Consider the following 26977-nt stretch of genomic DNA (forward strand, 5'->3'; position numbering starts at 1 on the left):
TGGCCTCGATTGTTGCGACGTCAAGATTCGTGTTAATGTTCCGAACAAAATTCAATGGCCAGGAATAAATAAACGTGAATCGTGACGTATTAGGGGCGTGGCCAATGGAATGACCGTTTTTGCGGAAATTCAAAATTACAAATTTAAAAATATTTTTTTAGCTAATAACATTTAGCAAAAAATTATTTTTAGACCTTTATTACTATGAAAATGTGAAAAAAAAAGTGATTTTTCCCTATTGTAACGTCAAGATTATGTTCTATTTAAATTTAAACGGTCACAAATCAAGTTCAAAATTTTACCGAATCGTGACGTTTTAGGGGCGTGGCTAATTCGATGAACTGTTTTTGCGGGAATTTTAAAATTGTAAATTTAAAAATATTTTTTATGTTGCAAAAAAATTATTTTTAAATAATTATAATAATAGTTTTTCATAGACCCTTATTAATTTTAAATTATTGTAGAAAAAAAAAAAAGTGATATTTCTACTACAAAAGTTCAACTGAATGAATGCATTATAAATATTCATGATTGCACATCACCGCTGAACCAAATAAAAAAAATAGAGACACACAAAATTGCAATAGACAATAGCCATGTAAATTTATGCCTATATTTTAAGATAAACAATTTAAGCTAATATAAAATTAATCGGCGTAGCAAATTTCTTGATGTATCATTAAATTGGTTGCCGGTATTAAACACATACAGAACTCGCACGGTAGTTTCACTTCATCGAAATTAGGGCCTACAGCTTCTTCCGGGCTACTGTCTTGATTGTTTTCACGTAATAATTCTCGGTCTGGATTATTCACAAGTCCCGACAACGCTCGGTCCGGATTATTCACAAGTCCCGACAATGCTCGGTCCGGATTATTCACAAGTCCCGGCAATACTCGGTCGGGATTATTTGCGAGTTCCAACAATTCCCGGTCTTCATTCGCATAGAGCCTAGCTACGTCCGGCTGCCTCCGGTCGGCCGCCGGCTGGTTGAGGTCCCGGTTCCGGAGAGCCGGTCGCTGGGGTCGGTTGACGTTCTTGATGCGAGGAGCGTTGTGGCCGTCCGGAGTGTTCGGAGGGGCGGCGTTGTCGATGTTCCTGTTCTGTTGATTGTCTTTGCGCGGGGGGAGGATGCTGGTAGCCAGCGAATTGCAACCGGTCTAAAAAAATAATAAAATTAACTTAATTTGAGAACACGGGAATCAGGCAACGGAAGCAGCGGTACCATCACCGTGTGGAGCTGATTTAGTTGGCTTGCCTCTGTGAGAGATGTAGCAGTGGCGAATGGTGATTTTATTTACAGGTAAGCTATAAAAAAAATATATGTTTGTACCTACGTAGAAGGTACATAATATAATGTAAGTAATATATACTTGTACTATAAATTGTCATTTATCTGTGATTCTGTGTGATACAACAACTCTCATCCACGAAATCAAATCAAACGATGTAACTTCGTGATATATTATATTATAAAGATATATTATCCATTACTTTAATATATAATTCATTAAAAAATAAAGAAAAAATACCACTATGAATTCAGTCGATATTAGGTATTCAATTGAAATGTCAACTGGCCGCATTGTTCTAGTAATTAATAGTGCTAAAGACGGCCGCGTGGAGCGCTATAAGTCCTGCAATATAACGCATGAAAGTAATTTTGGTCTTCTGTCAAAAGTACCATCTCAAAGAAAAATAGTCCTTAAGAAAAAATGTTTGAAATACTGTTTTACAAATCAAGAATCTTCAAATAATTTGTGTAATCTGCAAGTTTAATCTAGGAGTAAAAACCCGCACTGGGGTTAATACATTCAAAATATAGTATACATATTTGTATGAAAAAATAAGCTGGAATAATCGGCTAGTTTCTTGGCTCGCCGCAGGCGCTGGGCGCGCTTTATTAAAATGCATATTTATATTAGGATAAAAATACAAACGGTGGAAATGATTTAAAATAAATATTATTATTTTTTTTGTTTTCTGTAAATAAAGTTACCATAAAACATTATTATGGTTAGTCAAATATAATGGTAAGCTGCGCGTAATCGCTTCTATACACGGTTCGCCCCTGAGATGTAGGTATGATATTGCCAACAAATGATGAAGTTCGGCGGCTTTTTACTATTTCTAATGGACTATTTACCTTACCTAAAAAAAATATTTTAAATTTGTGTATTGCATTATCAGTGCAGTGAATTTTTTAAAGATTCATAATTTTTAAATTACTCATAATAGCGACATTACAAGTTCTCGTCAGAGAGTTCCGTTGATTGGTGAGTTGGCTTCCCGGAAACCCATCACACCCTATCGTTGGTCTATCCAAGTGAACTTGTGACAAATCAAAAGAAATTCGTCTTAATTAAAATATTTTTATATTTATTTTTTCATACATTTTTGAGAAACTTCGCAATACAATTAAATGCCCTTATTTTTACCATGTGCAAGAAAACATTTTTGCATCTAATTTCGCGTAGCGCTGAACTTCCTCATTGAAGATTCTAATTAAAATAATGTTTATCAGGAATTGTATTATTTTTATTTCTTTTTCCCTATTTACAGATAGTTGAGAAATATCTTGCCCGCTAGAAGATGACCCTTCAATTGTCAGGATTAAATTATTATTTTTTAAAACTATTTATTTATTTTTATGGTTGAAAGGAACACTTCTCACCACTGTTACATTACAAATATTAATCATATTAATTTTCATTAATAATTATTTTTGATAATTTCCTAAAGAAATTAAATTTTAATTGTATTTAAAACCAGTTTATTTTTAAAAATATTTCGTTTGCTTATTTTATTTTCTTTGGGATTTTTGCAGCTATTACATAAAAAAAATCCACTGTAAATCTAATAATACATAATACACCGCAAGACAAAAAAAATTACGAGTTTACCTGCTACCGCGCCCCTTGACTTTACTGAACCCTTTTTCTAAGAAATCCTTTATCGATACCTCTTTCTTTTGTTTAATAAATTAAGGACACTATGTGTCACCTTTCTACAATATTTACATTTTAAAATGTCTCAACAGTCTTGTTTTACCCGCGTTTGAGTGAACATAACACAATAATCATGGAAAGTGCAAAGCAAATGTCGATTGCGATAAAATCCAAAATAATCACATTGTCGCAAGAAAACATATCTAATTGTGAAATATCTCGTCGAGTTGGGTATTCAGAAGGTGCAGTGAGGTTTTTATTTAAAAAAATCCAAGAAACTGGATCCATAGAACGGAAAAAAGGAAGCGGACGGGGGCGCGTGACATCTGCCCGAGATGATCGCTTAATAAAAAAAATTGTTATGCGCGATCGATTTTTAACGGCACCTGAAATACACGCAGAGGTGCAGTCTACCAGCACATCAACATTTTCAGTAAAAACAGTGTCCAGGCGGCTGTTGGAGCATGGTTTCCAAGCACGGAGTCCCGCAAAGAAACCATTACTCACGGACAAAATGAAGAAGGCTAGACTGGATTGGGCGAAAGAGCACCAGAATTGGACCTTGGAGGATTGGCAAAATGTTGTTTTCTCTGATGAATCAAAATTCAACCTTTTTGGTCCAGACGGCAGAAAGATAGTTCGACGAAAACGTGGGGAAAGATATCATCCGTCGTGCGTCACTCGAACCGTTAAACATTCACCCTACGTGATGATTTGGGGGTGCATGACAGCATACGGTTTAGGACCTCTAAATTTTGTACAGGGTACGATGAATGCCATTCAGTACAAAAAAGTATTAAAAAAACATATTATTCCAACAATCGAGGACATTACGCAGTATACCGCGGACCCAATTTTTCAGGACGATTCTGCGCCGTGCCATAGAGCCCGCACTGTGAGTACAAATATATATATTTTTAAATGCATTTTGTGACCACATGATAAATAATTTATTGTTTTTTTATAGATCAATGAATTCAAGGAGAAAATTGGCTTAAAATCGTTGACGTGGCCCGGGAATAGCCCTGATTTGAACCCGATAGAAAATTTATGGGCGATTATGAAAAAAAAAGTCGGGAAAAAAAAATCAAAAAACATTAAGGAATTAAAAAAAAACTTAATTCAAGTTTGGGAAGAAGAAATAACATCAGAAATTTTAGATTCGCTTTACGCTTCTCTAAATAATAGAATTTTACATGTTATAAAAAATAAAGGTGAATTCACTAAGTACTAAATATTTTTAAATGTTATAAATATGTTTAAATGTAAAATACTTTAATTTAAAATAAAGCGATAAGAACCTACTTCTTAAATATGAATTAAAAAATAACATGTCTCCTATTATTCCATCACAAACACTCGACCATAAATGAACCGTTATGGGTCTCTAAGGTTCGGGTAATCTGATACCTGATATATAATGGCAATTTCTAAGTACAATTCATGAGTAAGATTTTTTATTTTAACCTTGAAATAACGAGTAGTCATCACATATGTCAAACAATATAAAAAAACTAATTAAATATCAAGAATAATTCATTATATGTCAATTTTAGTTTTTTTTGAGAACTCGTAAATTTATTTGTCTTGCGGTGTATATAAGAAAAGAGTTTACGTAATTGTATGTGTGAACGTTTGTATTCATGTGTGTGTATGTGAATATGTGTATGTGAATGTGTGTATGCGTGAATTAATGAGGGAGAAGGTGCGTGTGTGTGGGTGCGTAAGTATAAAAAAATTATTCAACAATGTCATGAGTATGTTCAGATGTTTGTAGACAGGCAGGATTTCCTCCCTCGGAAGTAATTTAGATATAAATTTGTTGCAACAGAGAGGGAAAACATTTTCGACAAGGTAACATGGAAGTCTAGACATTTTCAGGGCTTATGACCTGTCATTGCTTGGTTTAACTCGCAAAAGTCAACAGATGGAAGAGTTAGGGAAATGTGGCTATTTAAATGAGTGGCCACTTAAACCAGACAATGACAGTCCATAAACCCTGTAAATGCCTAGACGTCCATATTCCCTTCTAAAAAATGTTTTCCCTCTCTGTTGCAACAAATTTAAATATGAACAACCCCCTAGGGAGAAAATCCAGCCAGTCTGCAAGCATTTGGACATACTCAAAACATTGTTGACTTTATTTCAATTTAAAATAAAATGTATACCCACGCACAGGCCATGTCTTTGTGGGTTTTTTTTTGTGTTTATGTGATAGTTTTTTTTGTACTTGTAACTTATGTATCTATTGTAAAATGCAAAGTAAAAAATAAATTTGAAAAAATATAGATTTGATTCCCGTAATGTTGGAGACACAAGAAGCTGTCTCCTGAAAAGTTAGGCATTTTGATTTATGTGATTTTCTTCCACGCATAGATAAAACAGGTTATAAATGTGTAGATATAACAAAAAAAAATGATAGAATATAGTGGAACAAATTATTGAATCATAAAATACCTCGTGGGTAACAAAGTCTGCGGCCGATATCATCGAGTTACAGAACTCACAAGGGATCATCACGTCGTTTAGTTCCGCATTCCCCATACTGCAATCACAAAATAGTACAAGTACCGTAAATAAGTGCAGAAAAAACTCATTTTGAAAACACCAAGCCAGCCTCTGTCGGTGCATAAGTCGCAGGTCCGTATCGGTACAACGAATGCGGCTTTTTAAAAATTAATTGTTGCACAATGGTAAGGCGATTAGTCTAACACTGCAGGTGCCAGTCCAGGGAAGGTGAAATATTGCAGCGAAAATCGTTAATATAAATCAAGAGTGGCCGGCGTATGCACATTTGTCAGCAAAAGTGACGACATAACTTTGTAGTAACATCTAAGGACACACGAAAAATCATTAGTATCTGGGGTGATAATTTATTTTAATACAATGCTTGACATACAACACAGAACTGTATTCTTCATCTGACCAGATAAGGTATGAGTTTTCATCATCATTCCCTTTCCGCACCTAATGGTGCATAGGGCATTGCATTGGTAAACCAATCGCAGCTATCTTGATCATTTTTTGTCACATGAAGGTAAGGTGATCATGATGGTATACATTTTATCATGAATATTCTTTTCATCTGTATCATTATATTTATTTTCTAAATATTATCTTAGTTTGTTAAGTTTTTTTACAAAGCCACTTAGGCGCTATGCATTAAAAATAAATATAAGCCAATCATAAAATGATTTACCTTAAATCGTAAAACGCAATAGGAGATCTATCCCTGTTATCGGGCTGGACGAAATTTACCCAAGCGTTGTCCAGTTTCTCCTCAATCGGCTGGACATCAGCTTGAGGGTTGTCCAGCCGGGGATTATTGGCGCGGACATTTTCGGGACGCGGGTGATTCACCGGAGCATTATCCCGTCTAGGGTTGAAGCCCCAGTCGTTGACGGGCACAGGATTATTGGCAGGCATCGCGTTTTCCAAATTTACAAAATCGTTTTCGATGAACTGATTTTTGAATGGCGGATCGTTCCTACCGCTCCTGGGTTGATTCGGTCTTGTGTTTTCGGTTCGTTCGTCCCAATCATTGTCAACCGTTGCCACGCGGTTTTCTGAATTTCTCGATGGCAGATTATTTCTCGAGTTTCTATGGTTATTCTGTTTCGGTTTGTTGTGTCTATTTTTATCTTGTCTATGATTTCCGTCTCTGGGTGCGGGAGCGGGCTGTACGATTTTGGCTCTGGCGTTTTCAATTTTCGGACTGTCGGGACTTCCGGCAGCTCCGGGGCTGTCAGGGTTGTCCAAGAAGTGGTTGAAAAATGCGTTGTTGGCCGGCGGGGGCAACTCTGTGTGATTGTGACACCCCAACTGAAATTACATACATGAAACTCATTAAAAATAATAATGACGAGGTACCTGACTTTGGTTTTGGACAGTTATCGATTCACATATTTAACTGTTTTGTGAAACTTTCTATAGCCGCATATTCTTTTAACGTATCGTTTACCTCGTGGTCGACGAGTTGCTCCGAGGGCACCATGATATTGCAAAACTCGCACGGAAGCATCACGAAGTTGGCGGCCATTCTCCCTCCGCCAGAGTTAGGAATGGGAGCCGGGTTCCTGGGCAAATTCCATTGTTTGTTCCTGGAATAAGAACACCACAAATTGGCTCAATGGTAATCTTCGAAAGACTTACGGTAAAGATTTTTGACCTCTTTAGTAATGAAAGCACATTTATGTTTTGTTCAATTTCTAGGTTGTTTGCTACAAACATTTCTTAGTGAGGATAATTTTGCATAGACCAGTGATTCGGCGTGTGTGTTTTCGTTCAAAGATGCTTGGGGGGCAACCGTCAGATTCAAACGTGTTCTTGAAGGCATTGAAGAGGCGATTATACTGATTTTGGACAAATAGCACATCAACTACAAAAATTCGCCAATATAAAGTGGGGTTCGCAGTCCATGATCGATGACCCACACACGTGCCAAATAATTTCACCTGAAATATACTGCGACGACCGATGAAGCGAGTCAGCGTTTTCTTTTGAATCCAATACAACATATTACGCAAGTCTAACAGTATTGCACATAACGGCGAGAGCAAAGTCCTGCAGTACATTCAAATCGTTCCCCCCATGCAGACAAGCAGAAAAAATACAAAAGCAAATATGCATTTCTTTTTTCAAATTCAAATTAATTTATTTTACCAAAATAATATCACATATAACAAAATATTTAAGGTTATAATATTAGAAATCAAACACTGATTTGAGTCTACTGAACACTTAATTTTATTTTTACAAATATAAAAACAAAAACTTCCATTCGTTTGAAAATGCCCTAACAAGGCGAAACAATTGTCACGAAATTTTTGTTTTTATATTTGTAAAAATAAAACTAAGTGTTCAGTAGACTCAAATCACTGTTTGATTTCTAATATTCTAAGTTTAAATATAGAGTTCTACAAAATAAACACCAAATCAATCAATAAATATTTAAGGCATTATATTGGGACAAAATATCAAACCAGGAACCCTTGAGCAATGATTCGACATTAAGGTATAATACTCTGCAATAGCCAGAGTGTTTGCCTCTTAAACATAGTTTCACTGATGTGAAAGATGTCTATCTCCAAAGTGATAATGTTCAGCTGCCTGACCGCTCTTCCAATCGTCATAACCAGAGGCAGGTTGGTTCCGGAAGCCGGGAGGTAAAACAGTATGTGCTCTGAAGCTGCCAGAGATAATCATCAGGAACATATAAATTGATTGGCCGAGTTCTCAATAAAACCTCTTATCAGTCAGAAAAAATGGGTCAGTGTGAACCTATTCCTTCTAAGTTGCAAACTGTTAGTCCCAAGCATGTTCAAGAGCGGTGGCAGTGGAATAGAGCCATGGATAACTACCATGCTCCCTCGTGAAGAGATACCTCAGAATTTTTTTCAGGACCCTCTCCAACGTGAGGGAATATCTCGCTTCGTGCGGACTCCATACACCGAGCTCAAGCCTGGCCCGAGATGCACAGGATTCTGAGTGTACAGGAATCATTGAAAACCTTGCCAGTTCGGAGAATAAAGCCCAACATCTTCTTTTTCTTTCCTCCAAACTACTGTAGCCAATTATTCCCAGTTTAAAGTCTGATCGGTACAACTTGGGATATTATCTGCACTCTCTTATACCTCAATTTTTTTCTGAACCTGTGCTCCATCGGGTGTGGATAAGGTTTTGATGATGATACGCATTCGGGTTACCTTGTTTGCTGTTCCCTGGGGGTATTGGCCAAGTTGCGCGCCGGCAGGTTGAGCTGGAGGTTGTCCCCGCGTGTCCCCGAGCCCCGATTGGGGTCCTGGAGGGTGCCCTCCTGGGTCGGGCCCTTGTTGGGAGACTTCCTGACCTCCAGGGGGGACGAGCACTACAAATAACCACAGGTCGATTGGATATAGGGGGAAATTTTATATTTAAAAAAAAATATTTTTAAATGTCAGATGCACTGAAAATCAAATATACTGACTTGGTTGATATGTCTCATAAAAAAACAAAATAAAAAATAAATTAAATTTTCAGATGGAATGAAGCCAAGTAAATATTTTTTTAATATCATCATTTTAGTAATATTTTTTTGTATTATGATTTTTTAAATAAATAAGAAGTAAAAATTTATAATTTTATTTTGTTAAAAAAATTGTTTTCATTCATTTTTAATTATTTCATGTCCGCTCCCTAGTTGGAGCATATGGTGTCCACAAAGATCCTCAAAGCATCTCTGTCGGCTGCCAGCTCCTGTGCATCCTCCCAAGTCAGGTTCGCATCCTGTAGTTCTGACACAAGCTGCCGACAAAGACCTGTCAATGGCTGGTTTAAGTGGCCACTTTACACACTGTGTAACATTCACCATTCTGCCTATATTTGAACATCTATATTCCTTCAATTCTTTCATCTGTTGATGTTTGTGAAGTTAAAGAGCTGAAACCTTTATTTATGCGGGTGAGATTCATCCAATTGAATTATTTCACCTACATACTAGGCAACGCCTGAAAATATTATTGAAGTTGAATCCAGTTCTTGTCTACAAAAATTTGGACAAACTCAAAATATTGTTGATAAATTACCTGGGCCATGAAGAAGTATAGAAATTGAAAAAATAATATTTTGAATATGAAAATAATACCGAAAATTACAAACGATTGAATAAAAACTGCATTTCTGATTACCTCTTTCAATTCTTTCCGCAGACTTCTAAGATCGTTCTTGATTTCCATAAACCTATCCACCGGCTGGGGCCTGCTGTTCGCGTCGTCAGCCACTCGGTTTCCACTCCACGGGGAATAGTCGATGCTCTCGTAATGATGTTCGGCACCGTTCCGTGTGGGACTCTCGGCAGCTCCGTTTCGCTGATCAAACAGATCGTTTTTCCTTCCCTGGAGTCTCTTGTTCATCTCCTCGGGAGACATCGGGGTGAAGGCGAACTCCGCTGGGTTTTCTTCGATGTTTATCGAATTCTTCGGCTTGTTTTTCTTCTTTTTTTCCATTTCGTAATCCGCATTCTGCAGCGCGCTCATTTTGCGAAGTTTGTCCAACTTCTGCAGGGGGTTTAGAACCGGCGGCAGGCCGTGTTCTAGATTGTACGCGGTTTGCTCTTCCCTCTGCTTCCCCTGGTTCTGCTCTCGCAGGAGGGCGCTGTACAGCGGCACATTACGGACGTGAGAGAAGGGGAGTGAGCATTCAGTTTTGGATTTGGGCTCTTTAGATTTTTTACCACCGTTGGGTGGTTGGGGAGCTTGATATTTTTTTATAGCACCTTTCGATGTCGACGGCCTGCAAAAGAAAGTTTGGTGTTAGGAATCACCTGACATCTGATACAGAAGTCGAAAAAGGAAAAATTCATCATCATTATCACTCCATGTCTGCTTCCGAGTTGGAGCATATATATGGTGTCCACGAAGAGCCTCCGTCCATCTCTATCGGCTGCCAGCTCCTGTGCCTTCTCCCGAGTCAGGTTCGAGTACCGTAGTTCTGACATGAACTGCCGACGAACAGTCAGCGGTGGACGTCCAGGACGTCGAAAACCTGATGCCTTGTAAACTATGAAAAGAAAAATATACAAAATCATAATCATTTTTCCCTTTCCGCACCCAATGTTGCATAGGGCACTGCATTAGTACACCAATCGCAGTGTATCTTGATCATTTTTGTTAGGTGAATGTAAGATGATCAGTCTTATGCTTCAGACTAAGAAATATTTTAGTGTAAAAACACCTTTTTTAAATAAATATTTAATGGCAACCGTCGGGAATCGAACCCGAGACCTCTTGCATGGTAGGCAAACGCGCTGACCGTTGTACCACGAGACCGACAAGGTCCAGCCATATTTTGTAAAAGTAATTTTGTTCACAACAGAGTCCTGGTCCCGACCCTGATGTATGGGAGCGAAGTATGGACTTGGAAAAACAAGTATGAAAGTAGGCTGAATGCTGTCGAAATGCAATCTCTCAGGCGAATGTTGATGGATGCAGAAATAGAGGAAGACCGAGAAAGACATGGCATGACCAAATCCAACAAATACTTGAAGATGTACATGTCAAAAGTCGGAATAATCGGTGCGCATGCATGAGAAGATGTATGAATGTAGAGGAAGCGAGATCTGTATGCAAATATAGTGTTGTGGCGTTCTATCCTCTATGCCTACCATTATGGGGAAACGGCGTGATGGTTTGTTGTCGTCGTTAATTTTCTTTACATTCTGCAGTGATTTTTCCCGCTGCGTTAACCTGTTACATTGCAACGAAGCCGGCTAAGACATGTTGAAATAGTCCACTGACCTTGTAGGCGGCTGTTTCTCCAGCTCCTTGTGTCTGCCCGACTCTTCGACCGCAGAGTTCACCTGCGGCATGTCGTTGGTGCGCTTGGCCGGCAGGTGTGCGGAAGGGAAGGAGGGCGCGGCCCCCGCGTCCCTCTCCGCCTGGCCGGAGGTGCACCTGCGCTGCTGGCCGCCCCTGTCCCCCGAGAACGGTTTCACGGGCTGGGAGGACTTGGGGTTGGAGGCGATTGGTCGAGGGGGTGCTGTCCAAGATGGCTGGGGACCTGGCTCTGGAATTATATTTAAAAAAACAATTTAGAAATACCGTATTACTTAATGATAGATGATCCAGAGTCCTACTAGCAGGACTTTTTAACCTACCGGAAGGAGGCATATTTTTTTGGTATAATGATTTTTAGACCTGAGGGGCATTAACAAAGGCTAAATTCATCGGTACATACATAACTTCTATATTATCTCTATCAGATTTGTCACCTCGACGTCATATGATCGACTCCAACCAATAAATGACGCTGAAAATTTATTATGCGCGTTCCTTCCATAATTAAAATTGGTTCTCATTCATATTTTAAATGGGCTCCTGTGATATGAAGCGGCCACTTTAAAGCGATTTTAAACTCCAATAAATCCCAATTCAAGCAAAAAATTCTCATCTGAGCATGATTTTTCAATGACTTTTGACAATTACCAAGACGGTATGCTTAACTTTCGTCTGTATTGATCTACCGAGGTATTACCAAAGCTGGCTCTTTTGACATCTCGATATGTATACTGAGGAAGATAGTAAAACGGATGAAAAAAATATAATAACTTAAGTGTTTTAACTACTGCATTTAGCGGTTCCGATTCAAAACTGGCAGTTGTCAGAATTTTATTAGACTTCAAAATTTACATAAAAGAAAAAAACTGGCCACCTCAGAACAAAAAAAAAATTCAATGAATTGTAATTAAAGTAAAAACATACTTAGTGGAAAATTTTTTTTGACAGTTTTAATGGCACGATCATGCATCGACATCCTCGGTACTTTTCTATAAACATCGGTTATGTATCAGCAGCGTCCCGAGTAAATAAACAGTAATAACAAATGTAATTGATCGTACCGTCGTCCAGTTTGAGGAAGCCGTGGTTGGTCTCCTCGTGCAGCTTGCGGTACTTGAGCATGACGAGCTCGCCGCAGTCGTCGCAGCGCTGCGTGCGCGCGCCGCAGTACAGCTCGTGCTCGGCCATGAGCGCGCGGTCGAGCAGCAGCGTGCAGTGGACGCACTGCACGCGCGTCTGGGCGCACGCCTCCGACTGGTGCGCCGCCACGTCGCACGACTGCATCCTCTCGCCGCACTGGCCGCACGGCACTGCCAACCGCAGACAATCATTGATCAATTGAAGGGTAGGGTCAGGTGGGGAACAGCGTTACACAGGGTTCACGATAACAGTAATACCATTTGAATTTATCGCAAAAGAGAGCGAAAACATTTTTGGGAAGCGAATATTGACGTCTAGGCATTTACAGGGGTTCGAAGTGTCAGTAGGGTCGCAGTGAGTCACATCTTGCTGGAGGGAGTGGTTCTATAAAATGCCCAGTTGCATTCTGTCGGCACCACTGACTAGTCCAACTCGTTAGCGTCCACGTCGCAAATCCTGGACAATGGAATCACACTCACAACGGTGTGCTCACAGCAGATAACGAGAGGATGAAAGGCGAGTTTCTGGTGCCTCAAAACCAAAACCTCGACAGAAAAATCCACCGGAGAAGGCAACGGGAAACCACTCTGGTCATCTTTTCCCAGGAATCACTATGGCGAGTACTCCAATAAACAGTTGTCCTGGCTGCGGAATGTAGGAAAAGCGCAGGACTGAAATGCTGTCGGCCTTGTGGTGTAATGGTCAGCGCGTTTGCCTACCATTCAAGAGGTCTCGGGTTTGATTCCCATGGGTTTATATGAAATATTTATTAAAAAGGGTGTTTTCACACTAGAATATTTCATAGTCCCTGGATAAGGCTGCCTATTACAAATTTGAGCAGCTCAGCAGCTCAAAGCGTTCGAACTGTCTTTTTGAACCGGTTCAAAATTGAGTCACCAATGCCTAAAGCAATTCGTGACATCGTCAAGTATGACATCTTCGGATGTTTAGTGGATCTTTTTTTGGATCGGATTTTTTTCATCAATGTCTATAGAGTATTTTAGATAGCTTCCTTTTTCCATGTGTCGTTTGTTTACATTTACGGCGTCCTGTCACTTATCAAACACTAAGAGTTGAGATTTATAATTCTCATGATAAATTGAATTAATTTAGAAGAGGTTGAAAATCATAAAATAATCAAAGATATTCGATATGCAAGATATAATCCATTTTCACTTTCGTCTGTCAGTGCCTGCAACTGGAGTGTGGAGTGGGTAAGGGGGGGGGCTTAAGATAATATGCATAGACAATCTTCTTATATTTCTATTTGTGGCCTGCGGCATTACCAACATTAAAATGAATGCATTACTTGTGAACTTCTGTGACAAAATTTATTACCAACTTATGAAACGATCGTTTTCGAAAGACCTTATTTTCCAAACGAAAATAATGAATGAAAATATTCATTATAAGGGCTTATATAAATAAACACTAGAATCTTTAAAAAATATTTTATTTATAGTCAGATATTCCTCCCGAGTGATAATACCCTATTGATTGTTACGGGGCAGTATCATTGTAAATATCTTAAATTAATTGAAAAGATATTTTATTAAATGTTATTTTGCAATGTTATTATTAGAACACACATAACAATATGTATGATATGTGTGCCCTATTTTAAGATTTAAATAAAAAAAAAAATATATGAACCCAATATATGAATTAATGCTTGAGGGGACAAATCACAGAGGGCACCCCTGACGGGAGTATTTAGAACAAGTGTGCGGAGACTAGAACAGCACCTCATATCTTGAGCTAAAGAGGGCTGCGGAGAATAGAGCGCAGAGGAGGACGAGATGCAGGACTTTGCAAACCAAAATCCCAGGATTAAGACAGGGATGAAATGAACCCGGTGTCCGACAAATAGGGTTTTTACTCTCCTGTAAATTTTGATCTACGTAATCTGATGAATATATATTACCGTGCGCAAGATGCATCTTCATATCTGTGACGGGTATGGGTTCCTTACACTTGGGGCAGACTGTGATGTGTCGCGTACAGTGGACAGAGTGAATGGTGAAATTGGCTGCCGGAATGTCTCTCTGACTGTAATTACAATTAAAAAAATACAATGAATTTTATCTAATTCATAAAGGAAAAGATACTTAAAACAAATTATTTTTATTTCCCATTTAAATAAATGCGTTTTTAATTCTCCCTTCCCGGTGACGCGTAGCTAGTACACATTGCATCTACTAACTTTGATATCTCATAAAATATAAAAAAATATAGGTTAAGATTTTCGGTATTCCCCCGTTTTACATTTACAAATGGGTTGAAATAATTTGTTATTAAATAATTAATGCTTATAGGTAACAGAAAAATGATTTTATAAGAAATCGGAGATGATGCCAGTTAGTAGCTATCCGATTTTCGTTAGGGACGATTCTTTCGCCCGCACTGGGAGCATGTTTTTAGCAACTAGATTAAAAATATTATCACTTTTGACAATTATAAATGATTGGATCAATTGCATATGAATATTACATTTTTCCGATGAAAGATCTCTCATTTTTTGCATGTGTAATGACTACAAATCACCGTAATGCGTTGATGTTTTTGGGACAGTATGGAAAGGTTAAAAAAAACACATTTAATTAAGATGTCAACAAAAAGATACAGAAAATATTGAGAAACAAAATACATCCAAGCACAATAAAAAAATTTAAAAAAACAATATTGAAAGAGTTACAATTTAAAACAAAGATTAACATATTACAACAGAGACGAAGAACATTTTAGAGAAGGGAATAGGAAAGTCTAGGGATTTACGGGGCTAATGACATGTCATTGGCTGGGTCAAGTAGCCACTTTACACAATGAGAAACATTCACTATTTTGCCTATGTTTGAACATCTATATTTAAATGTCAAACAGTCACGGAATCAGATCATGCGATCCTTCCATGCGTTGACTTTTGTGAACATAAAGAGCTGAAACCTTTATTGATGTAGGTGAGAGGCAACACCTAAACAGATATTTTGTATTATTCCGTATTCCCGTCCTTAAAATGTTTCCATCTCTGTTGAAATACGTTTTTCTTATAACTTCCTAGGGGATGAAATCCAGTCCATGTCTACAAAAATTTGGACAAGCTCAAAACATTGATGATTAGAAAAAATCAACATTTGTATTAAAACCGGGATGGAGAATATTTTTGAGACGAAAATTTGGAAATCTACGCATTTATGGATGTTTGAACATAGGCAGAACTTCACAAATATCAATGGATGGAAGAAACTTGTTTTTTTTTTTAACACGGGCATAATAGTAAACAGTGCGTAAAGTGGCCACAAACCAGTCAATGACAGATCACAAGCCCTGTAAATGCCTTAACTTACATTCTCTAAAATTCTGTTGAAAAATAATTTTAAAATAGTTTACAGATAAGAGCTAGATTACAGCACGTCTTGCAGCTTCAGAACAAATGGATGGTTGGATTTAAGACCATATAAAATTTAATAATAAAATAGTTTGAACGTAAGTTAAATAAATAACATCTTGCAGCTACAAAGCGCATGGACTAATGAAATCGGCTGGTATCGGTGACCACATTATACACCGTGTAACATTCATCATTCTGCCCACGTTTGAACATGCACATTTCATCAATTCTACAAGAAATAAAAAAAACAGAAAAATATTTTCAGTCTTTACCTATTATATATACGATGCTAACATAAGTTGTGTCCGCTTTTTCCAAATTAAAAAATGAGCACAAACAAAATGGTAAAGATAATTTTATGCTTTAAAAGATATTGCGCTTGCTTTATTGTTACGTAAATTATTTTATTTGGTTACAAGCCTTCAAAACGGAATGCCAAGTTGACGAAAGTGAGCATTTTCAACACCTCCTTCTGTTTGCGTTCAATTGAGGGAATAAAGCTGCCAAAGCAGCTCGTGATATTTGCGCAGTGTATGGTAAAGACGCTATGAATTATTGACTAATTTGCTGTAAAATAATGAAGGAGAATACATAATTGGCAAATTCGCTACAATTTTTTCTTGTGTCCTCTTGTTTTCTTCATTTAAAACAAAAACGGACGCAACTTATGTTAAACGCAATAGGTGAACTAATTAAATAAAATAGTCAGTATATATTTATAAAATTAGTTGGAGAACATTTGAGAGAAGGGATAATAGAAGTCTAGGCATTCACAGGGCTTATGACCCGCCATCGGTTGGTTTAAATGGCCACATTACACATGGTGTAACATTCATCATTCTGCCTATGTTTGAACATCCATACACTTTTGCAAAGTAAAAAAGCCGAAACCTTTATTGATGCGGGTGATATTCATCCGACTGAATCACACATTTCACACACTAAGCCTGGAAACATTTTTCATTTATTATTCTTATTCTCGGACCAGTTCATTTTGGAAGAATTGAAGAAATATGGATGCTCTAACATGCGCAGAACGGTGAATTTTACAGTGCGTAGAGCGGCCGCTTAAACCAGCCAATGACAGGTCGAGAGCCCTGTAAATGCCTCAACTTTCATATTAAATTCTAAAAAATGTTTTCCTCTCTGTTGCAACAAATTTAGATCTTAACCCATTGCACCACTAATAAAGATGACATAATTTGTTCATACAACACACTATTTAATTTTTACACATTTTTTTATTATGATAACATTAAAATTTTGTAATAAATAATGTGAAATAAATTGTGATTAATACATTTTATTGTGAAATCAGTAATCGAAATATACTTATTTATGTCATAAAAAAAATCACTCTAAAGACAAATCGGCGAATCGCCGGCTTTGTGGGTCAGTGACAAATTGACCATGGCCGGCGATTTGCCGGCTTTGTGTTGCAATGGGTTAACACCATCCAGCCTGCCTACATCATGGACATACTAAAAACATTTTTAAATTGCAATGTTTGAGCGTCCATATTTCTTCAATTCTTCCAAAATTAACTGGTTAAGTATAATAATTGAAAATTATTTCCAGATTTTTCTCGACCTAAACCCAGTAACCAATTTATTTAATTGAACCCGGGTCATGGTTTTGCAATGTTTAGGTAAAATATTGAATATTTTGGGGCCCAGAAACCTGATATTTCTTTGCCCGAATTCAGAGTTGGCGGTAGACCCCATGACCAATCCTCTAGTTCGACTTCTGGTAGAATGGGAGTCTTCCTTTTGGGATTTGGTAGAATAATTTGCTTTCACAAACATCATTATTCTAAAAAATATATAATAGCTAAGATAAGATCTCAAATTCCTCAAATAATTTGACGCTGGGGTACCTCGAGGGCTTTTTTAAAATGATTTTAATTATTGATTTTTGAGCAGATTCAGAGGTTTTAATATTGATTTATTAGTGCCTCGGTGAAATGAGTTATTAATTGAATCCGTGCAAGCAAATTTCTTAGAATAATTACCTATCGAAACAATTTAATCAATACTTAAGATGATTACTTCGATAGACTGGAATATTTTCATATTTTTAGCTTGGAATTCAGGAGAACTTGAGCATCGTTAATAGTTTTACATAAAATTTTATCTGGTAAGATGGACGCTCAAGATATTTTATTTATTTATTAACGGACATTGTCCATGTATACAATTTATAAGGTTTAAATATTACAATAAAAGAGTAGTTTAAAACATTTAAAGAAAAAAGAAAGAAGCATTGACAAACATAAGGGACATCGAGACAAGATCTGGACTATTTATTTAGTGCTCGTTTAAATCGTTGTAAACTTAAACCAAAAAAGTCCAGATCCTGTCTTGAGTTAACAATACGACAAAGGCGGGTCATTGGAGAATTTAGGCCATAGTTTGTTCTATGCTGATCGATGAACAGTACTTCATTGTTTCTCAATCTACGAGTCGGAATATTGAATTTTACTTGTCCCAGTAATGATGGAACATCGATTATACCATTTAGTATGCCGAACATATACATGGAGTCAATATTAGTTCTACGTTTTTGTAGACTAGAAATATTTAACATTGACTCTATTTCAGCATAAGAATAATTATCTCTCTCTAGTCCGAGCATCCATGCTATTTTTCGAAGCAAGCGATGTTGGACTGATTCAATGTGATTTATGCGATTGACATAGAATGGAGACCAGACCACTGAGGCATATTCAAGAAGAGGGCGAACAGTTGAGCAATAAAGAGTTTTGATTGTACGGACATTAGTAAAATCAGAGGATATTCTGTTAATGAAGCCAAGTAATTTCAGTGATTTATTTACTGTATTATCTATATGCTCGTTGTATGTCAGTTTATAGTCCAAAACAACTGCTAAATCTCTGATGGACTTGACTACATCAATTTTGGAGTTTTCTAATAGGTACTCGAAGGAAATTGGTTGTTTTGTTCTATGAAATGACATTATTTTGCATTTTTTAATATTTAGTTCTAATTTATTGACTTTACACTTTTACTTTATCTCAAATCAACATCAATGTTCCAAATTGCGCCACCCGTACTGACACTATTTTCTATGAGAAATTACAGGATCAACGCGGGCTTCTTTTCTCCAATGCCAAGAATGCTTAGGCTTTGCAATGAAGTGCCCAAAGACAGCTCGGTTGATGTATTGCTACAGCAAAGAGAGATATTCAAAAGAGAAATTATTAACTCACTTTTCGAAAGATGAAACTTACTGACGGGACAGTAGTCTTGTCTCTTGTCACTCTGATATAATAATTATATCTTTGAACACATTTTTTTTTCTTACATCATGCTGTTTACATTATGCAACTTATGTTTTGATCATACTTTTTATATATTCATTTAATTAACTTTTTAAATACTTGTTTATATACTAATCCATACGGGTTTATCGTATCATCGTTTATCACCTTGCTCTTTTGCTATTCAATCTATTCATCAATGATCTAAAAAACTTTTTTCTTACTTCATCAATTTGGCTGTTTATTTATTTAACTTTTTGTTCACAATGTTATTTGTACATTGGCGGGCTTATTGCCAAATGGCAATTTCTTCCAACCAACCAATAAAATAAGAGTTTTATTTTTATAATTCAAGTTACAGAACATATTCAATAGAAAATAAAGATTAAAAAGCTAAAGATATATAAAAATAGAAATAAACGTATTTGTTTATAAATTACCTAAAATCAAAACTATTACTCAATAGGGAAAAGGAAAAAAGAGGAAAAAGAAAAGGAGGAGAGATTGAGGAAGAAAAAAGAGATGTTTCTTCAGACGTGATTTAAACAAAGATAATGTAGTAACATCTTTGATGGTGGATGGGAGATGATTCCACAGTCGAGCCGCATGGACACTATATGAGTTAGAGATGAAAGAGGAATTGTGGATGGGTATTAAGAGAGTGTCTTGAGAATTAAAACGAAGAGGTAAACCATGAACTGATAGCGTTTAAATTTTTCACGCAGGTATATAGGAGAGTTCTGACTATGAAGTACATTGAGCAGAAGTGAGAGGGAGTGATAGTCTCTCCGCTGTCTAATTTTGAGCCATTTCAGTTGCCTACGATAATCAGAAATGTGGTCATATTTCCTAAGACCAAAAATGTACCTTATGCATTTATTCTGAAGGCGTTCAAGTTTATCGAGTTGCTCACAGCTTAAATCAGTAATGGAAACATCAGCGTAATCTAGAATGGGTAGTAGTAATGCTTGTACAAGGGTGCATTTGTTCAATGGGTAAGAATTTTTGCAACCTTTTAAGTGAGTGTAGACTGTTTCCTCACGGCACTAAGATTCTCAAACAGATTGACAGCCCTTGCGATTGTTAACATTACAATCTGATTTACTGTCTTTTACCACCTGGTGCTCATCCAATAATCTACATCTCAACTTAAGTAAGTGTAAGGTTATGAGATTTTTCGTCTGGAAAATCCAAACATATACGACTACTCACTGAACGATGAAATATTATCATCTGTGTCTAGTATACGACATTTAGGTATTATACTTGACACTAAACTTTCTTTTACAATTCATATCGAATGTGTTATCAATAAATCCTTAAAACTGCTTGGATTTATTGACAGAAGCACAACTGACTTCAAAAATATCAATACCCTTAAAACTCTCATCTGTTCCCTAGTTCGCCCCCACATCTAGAATATTCCTCTGTTATCTGGTCTCCATATTATGATGTTCACATCAAAAATATTGAATCAGTTCAACATCGATTTTTAAGAAAGATAGGCTGGAGGTTGGGCTTATCCAGAGACCAATGTCTCTTCAAGACCGTCAAAATAAATCCGACCTTCTAGTCCAATTTAAAATTCTCAACTCATTCTTTGATGCGCCTGAACTACTGAGCTCAATAAACTTAAATATCCCAACTAGAAACGAACAAAACTTACTCTTTCATACCGATAACCTTAGAACTAACTATGGTTTTCATTCCCCTATGCCCAGAATTCTTAGGTCTACCAACAAACATACCAGTCTTGATTTCTTTGATGACAAGTTGTCTTCTTTCATACGATCACTGAATCAAATTCAATTATAAACACCTCTCTCCCGCTTCCACTCCCACCAAGTCTACTATATATATATATATATTATATACCATTGTGTCCTACTTTTCATTGTAATATTTTTTTATGTATAAATATGTCCTTAAAAATGTCCATTGGGCGTACATATAAATAACTTGTTGATTGGTTGAAAATGGAAAAAATAAATAAAGGTTTCAGCTTTTTAACTTTGCAAAAGAGTACGGATGTTCAAACATAGGCAGAATTATAAATGCTACAGGGTGTGTAATGTGGCCACTTAAACCAACCGATGACGGGTCACAAGCCCTGTAAATGCCTCGACTTCCATATTCCATTCTGATTATGTTTTCTAGTATGCAGGCAAAATAATTCAGTGGGTATTTAATTGAAAAATTAGTTTTACAAAGAGTAGATACAAGAATGTCTATAGAAAATAATTTGATCTCATCCTGCATGACATATGTACAGAGATTGATTTATTTGGTTAGCTTTAAGTTGGAAATAAATGATAATACAAAATTAATCTGCGATGAAGTGAGATGAGTGATGTTTTCATTCACAGAGAATACAATTTACCTTATTCTTTAAGAGGCCTTTGCGACTGAAGGCAATGAGGTAACATAGATCCAGTAAAAGATTTGAAGTAATTTCTCTCCTACCAAATAAAGGAAATAATTATTTCAGTGGATTGCAAAAATCATGAACATATCGTCGGCATACTGATAAAACCGTCTAAATAACAAAGTTGGAAAAAGTCGTCATTTTTAGAGCTTTATCGACTGATAAAACACTAAATTCTCATAGGTTTTGTTTCAGCGCTATGGGAAATTGGATTAAAATAAAGTTTTCTTAAACGAAGTAAAAATTAGAGCATTTAAATGTACAGCGGAGTTTCTCAAAAAAAATAATTAAAAAATATGTTTAAATAAAAATGAACTAAACAGTGTTTTGAGTTTGTCCAAATTTTTGTAGACGGGGACTGGATTCAACCCCCTGGGAGCTAAACACATTACAACAGACATGAAGAACATTTTACAGAAGAGAATATAGAAGTCTAGGCATCCACAGGGCTTATGACCTGTTATTGGCGTGTTTAAGTGGCCACTTTACACACTGTGTAACATTCACCATTCTGCCTATATTGGAACATCTACATTCCTCCGGCTCTTCTATCTGTTGACGTTTATCATTACATCGACGATATTGTAAATTCAAGTAAAATATCTTAAAAAGGAGGGACATGAAAACGTACCCATAGTTACGGAGTTTGTTTATTACACCAGGGCTGCATTAAACGAGCATGCATACCAAAAATTTGAGGATACTAATTTTTAATGTATGAAAAAATGTAAGTATTTTAATGCTAGCAATCAACATTAGTTTTTGGTGGATCCCAATCAGATACTATCCTTGAATTCCTCATAATTTCACCCTATTTATTTATTTTCAAAAATAATATTAACTCACATTTATTAACAGTCGAACTAGGTTATAATGATCACGGAACTAGCGAGATCTCGGATGTAATGAGGAAACATTAGTTGACATTTTATAGTCCTTAAAATATAGCATGATTAGAATGACATTTGTCAGAAAAAGTGACGACATAACTTTGCAGTAACGACAAAGGAGTTATTTATATTGACACACGAAAAATCATTCGTATCTGGCATGTTAATTTATTTTTTTAATACAATGCTTGACACATAAATTCACATTATAGTAGGGCCAATTTAATAGGTCACATTTGACATTTGTCGGTTTTAGCATTATAGTGAGGTAACCTGCTTAAAAACATCGATTAAAGTGAATGAATCGATTCGGACTTCAAACATAATATATGTGAATTGAATTCAGATGCTATGAAAAAGTACTTATAGGTACTGTAATTTTATTTAAAAAATCATAATTCGAATCCCTGTCCCATTGTTATTTTCTATCGTAAATTTAAGGAACAAAAAGAGATAAGTACATAATTTAACAAAACTATCAACATTCGATTTTTCTGGGTAACATCCCTAGTGTTTAAAAAGAAAAAGGGTTCACTGATGCAACATTGTAACGACGTTTAGAAAGTAAAAAGTTTATTATGTTTAGAATGGTTTATTAGTGAAAGTAAATCATAAAATTACCTTCTTTTGTCATTATTACAATTAATATGTAATCGTAATTGAAAAAAGATAAGCAATTGTGCAGTTCTAAATTCGAAAAAATAAACAACATTTTATTACCGCCCTTACAAGGTTATGTTGTTGAATTTTGATGAAGTGTCAAATGTGACCTATTAAATTGGCCCTACTATAATATATAAAATCAGCTTTAAAACTAAAATAAACCTAATTATTAACGACGTTCTTACAAGGTTACATCATTTTGCAAAAACGTTAGATATGGACAAATTGATCGAATAAAAAAATAATTCATTTGATGTTGTTCATGAAAAAAGTATAAATGTCTTATTTTTTGGTGAATAATTGTGTTAAACACACTATAATAGGCTTGTTTTTGCGTTTTTTATATCAATTTTCAGAAAAGGAAATGTTAACAATTATTCTTTTCTCACTTGAAATTCATATTTATTTATTTTTTTTGTCACATTTAATGTTTATATCTTTTGCATAATTTGATGTTAAAAAATTGTTGTTTTTAATACTTATTATGTATGACTGTATGTTTTCTGAATAAAATAAAATAAAATAAATAAACAGAGTTTCTTGATTTCATGAAATAACTGATAAAATCGATTTGATTAGTGATCAGTAATTTCCCATCACTAATGAAATTAGTATAACCATAATACACGCTTCACGTCTAATGATGGCTTGGTAGTACCAAAAGTATGTAATAAATATGGAAATAGAACTCTCAAATATTTAGTACCTAGAATTTTTAATTTATTACCAAAAGAACTTAAATTTAACTCACATTGTAACAAGAGCAAAATAAGAGAGTGGCTACTCGATCAAGAGTTTATATATGAATAGTAGCTTAGGTGTAAATATTTTATTTTTTCATATATTTTCTTGTATTTAAAAAATAAATTTATATATTATTATTTGTATAAACATGTTTATTCTGATCTTTCCGACTGTTAATTTTTATATGTTATTCATTGTTTTTATAAATGTAAATAATATTATTAAGTCAGTATAAATATAATCTTCACCAACAAGCTACAAAAAGTGGCTTGGTGGGATTTTAGTTTTAGTAAAAATATAACAAGTAAAAAATTTTAAAATTGAAAAAATGTATAATTATGCTATTAAATCAAATAAAAATAGAAAAGTTTGACAGCTGTCATTCTAATCAAGTTATATTTTAAGGACTATAGTTTGTGGTTTTCTCCATACATTTATTCACTTTTGTAACGAGCTTCTTCTCGGACATACCGAACAAAAATATTGTCAAAAGTTGAGCAAAAAGTCTTCAACTGGTTAAAAACATCGTTTTCGAAATAAGAACCTAAGTAATAAAATCCAAATGGGCGAATAACTTGATACCGATACGGATGCCGCTGGGCATTGGGATCGGTTTGCGTTTATGATACTATATAAGTGTCTTGTTTTCGCTGACAACATTGACAAAGTATCACATATATGGTTGAAATTGCGTGTAAGAATCCAAGCTTTGTGAACTTGGTAAGCACAGGCTCGGCACCTCATTACAATTTTAAACTTCTTTTGTAGTTTATGAATGACATCCTTGTTTCGGGGGTTTTCAGAACGTTTTTTTTTAATGTTCTATGGTCAATGCATAATGAACATCACGAGTGGGTGATGTCAGATAAGTTAAAACCTAACCCTGGTCTAATGATTACAAACATACAACTTTCTAAATTCCAAATTCAGATAAATTTGTATTTTTCACAATATTGACAATGTGATAGAGAAAACTTTTTACACACTTCAACATATTTTGCGCCAAGTTCTATTGTACAAATAATTGTCACTTTTACGCAAATCAAAACAATTCCATTTTTAGTAGTCGTGTTTAGAATTCAACGGTTATTTTTATTCTTAGAGGTGGGGGTCAGTGCTATTCAAGCTCCTGACATCGCTGCGACCTGTGAAGATCTATTGTGACGGGTCCCCGTGAATAGTCCCTCCAAGCCCAGGTCTGTAAAGAGCCTGGCTAATGTGTGGAAGGCGAGAGTTTATGTTTTGCTAAATCTCCCCCTCCAAGCCGAGCTCTTTAATATCCTCAGGTTTAACCAGTGGTCCCCCGAGAATGAGACTCCTGTTATGATGTAAAGCATCACATTCACATAGAATGTGTATAGGTGTTTCCTCATCTGCACTGCAGAACCTACATCTAGAAGATTCGGAAAGGTTCATTCTAGCAAGTGCCCTGGGCGGGCTCCAGTGATAACCCTCACTTTATTTCGGCTGAGCTTTATTAGGTCGAAGGCAAACCTTTGCGAGTACCCTTCTAACGGTTCCTTCGCATGGTGCTGACCAGGTACATTTTGCCAGAGCATAACACTCGGCTTCCTGGCCAATGACCTAAGCTGGTACGAGGAGCACAATTGGGCAACCCACAGTGTCATAGAGTTATTCTTAATTCTATGTTCACTGTATTACTGTGACTTGTGACTTACTTCATTATTACAGGGAATTATTTATTTATCCAGTACCACATACAAACAAATAATATCATATAGTGAAAATTGTTACGAATTTGGAGTTCGTTCGTTATTATACCGAAGGAAATAAATATATTACCGGGGTCTTTTAGTCAATAAAATCATATTTTTCAAAACTTGTAGTTACACCACTATTAAAATAAACAACACGTCATCATACGAAATAAATTAATATTCTGATAAGAATCCTGCACGAAAAAAACATTTTCATATTCAGAATGAATTTGTGCATCGTTACATTTAGTCAGGTTTATTATTACCTACATTTTTTATGATATTTTAGAACTAAAGATTCAGAACCGCACTTTTAGGTTTTCAACATCGGAGGTTTACCAAAATTGCATTTTGAAGCGCTGGTAAAATCTTTCAAGAGTTGTACAAACCTAGATTGGCCGGAGAAAAACTTTTTTTTTAAGGGCGGGCGATAAAAAACCATCTTTGCTAAGCGTCTTTAATTTACGCTATAAGGGTGCCGTATTTAATTCTCTACATGTTTTACCTCATTGCGAGGATCTTAAGTTTACAAAAAGTGGCAGGCACCTATGGGAAACATTTTTCGAATACAATTTGTCTTCGATTTACGTATGTTTACACAAACAAAAAAGATGACATTTTGATTTATTTCACTCGAAAAACACAACGTTACCATGATTAGGATGTCGCAAACCCGTAAAACTAGAAAATTAAACTCTAGCTTTGAACCACAATAGTGAAACGGTATATTTCAGTTGGTGTAATAAAATTTTTCACAATTTTTTATTTGTATTTTCAGCGCACTAAACTGATGAATTAAAACAATACTTGCCAATTGGTACAAAATTTCGTTTGTTCTTCATCTCCCATGTTTTAGGTGTGTGTAATAACTCAAAACAGTATATAAATAAAGTTTAATTGCAGGTCTGACGTATCGTACGTATTACGGCGTGATTTCTAACCTCACTTTCTGCTACAAGGCGAAACAGACAAGATCCGTACAATTCTATAAAAGGCGAGCAATTTAAACGACTGTAATCAAAAGGATCAAACAAAACAACGCTTTAAAGTATTTGCATGCCTGTTAAAATAGGGTTTTTTTTATATAGAGGTTACATACTCTCCTAAGCGCTGTTTTCGTCTGGCACGATTTTTTATCGTTAATCGCGATTGCGCACTCGTTACCCGCGATACCGTCTGTGAGGGGAATTCTAAAATTAAAATTGTTTTCGTCTGTCTTTTGTTTTGTGATTCTTTATTATGGCAAAGTTCCAAGTATTTAAAAAATTACCGCCAATTGTTTTGCAATGATGTTTGAACGCACGCATTTATGTACTTACGTCGATTTTATTGAAATAATATAATTTTTATAGATGATTTTGGTTTTATAATTATAAATTAATATCTACAAACTTTGCGGCTCTGTTTTTAACTCAAATAAGTGGCGTGACATATTTTATTTGCTCTTTATTTATTTGGAAAATAAAATG

General features: G+C 35.8%; 1 protein-coding gene across 1 annotated transcript; it reads right to left on the bottom strand.

Annotated features, from left to right (window-relative positions):
• Nucleotides 1-578: 578 nt before the first annotated feature.
• Nucleotides 579-26688, bottom strand: LOC148270781 (uncharacterized). The gene is made up of 10 exons (XM_088242198.1): nucleotides 26320-26688; nucleotides 14325-14449; nucleotides 12322-12570; nucleotides 11222-11489; nucleotides 9614-10217; nucleotides 8654-8814; nucleotides 6910-7048; nucleotides 6148-6770; nucleotides 5406-5493; nucleotides 579-1160 (listed from the first exon to the last, which is right to left on the bottom strand). The coding sequence occupies exons 1-10, from the start codon at nucleotides 26355-26357 to the stop codon at nucleotides 648-650; spliced, it is 2808 nt and encodes a 935-aa protein (XP_088098324.1). The 5' UTR covers nucleotides 26358-26688; the 3' UTR covers nucleotides 579-647.
• Between the last annotated feature and the right edge of the window lie 289 nt (nucleotides 26689-26977).

This window comes from Micrasema longulum, unplaced genomic scaffold (genome assembly GCF_059751315.1).
Source record: "Micrasema longulum isolate JH-2025_06_02 unplaced genomic scaffold, ASM5975131v1 h1tg003409l, whole genome shotgun sequence".
Taxonomy (NCBI): Eukaryota; Metazoa; Arthropoda; class Insecta; order Trichoptera; family Brachycentridae; genus Micrasema; species Micrasema longulum.

Bases quoted from the DNA above. Each gene is read 5' to 3' on its own strand.
- LOC148270781 (XM_088242198.1), bottom strand. From the start codon at position 26,357: ATGGGAGATGAAGAACAAACGAAATTTTGTACCAATTG. The intron at 5,494-6,147 runs GTAAATCATTTT...TTGTGATTGCAG, and splicing joins ATTGCGTTTTACGATTTAAG to TATGGGGAATGCGGAACTAA. The intron at 1,161-5,405 runs GTATTTTATGAT...TTATTTTTTTAG, and splicing joins CAGACTTTGTTACCCACGAG to ACCGGTTGCAATTCGCTGGC.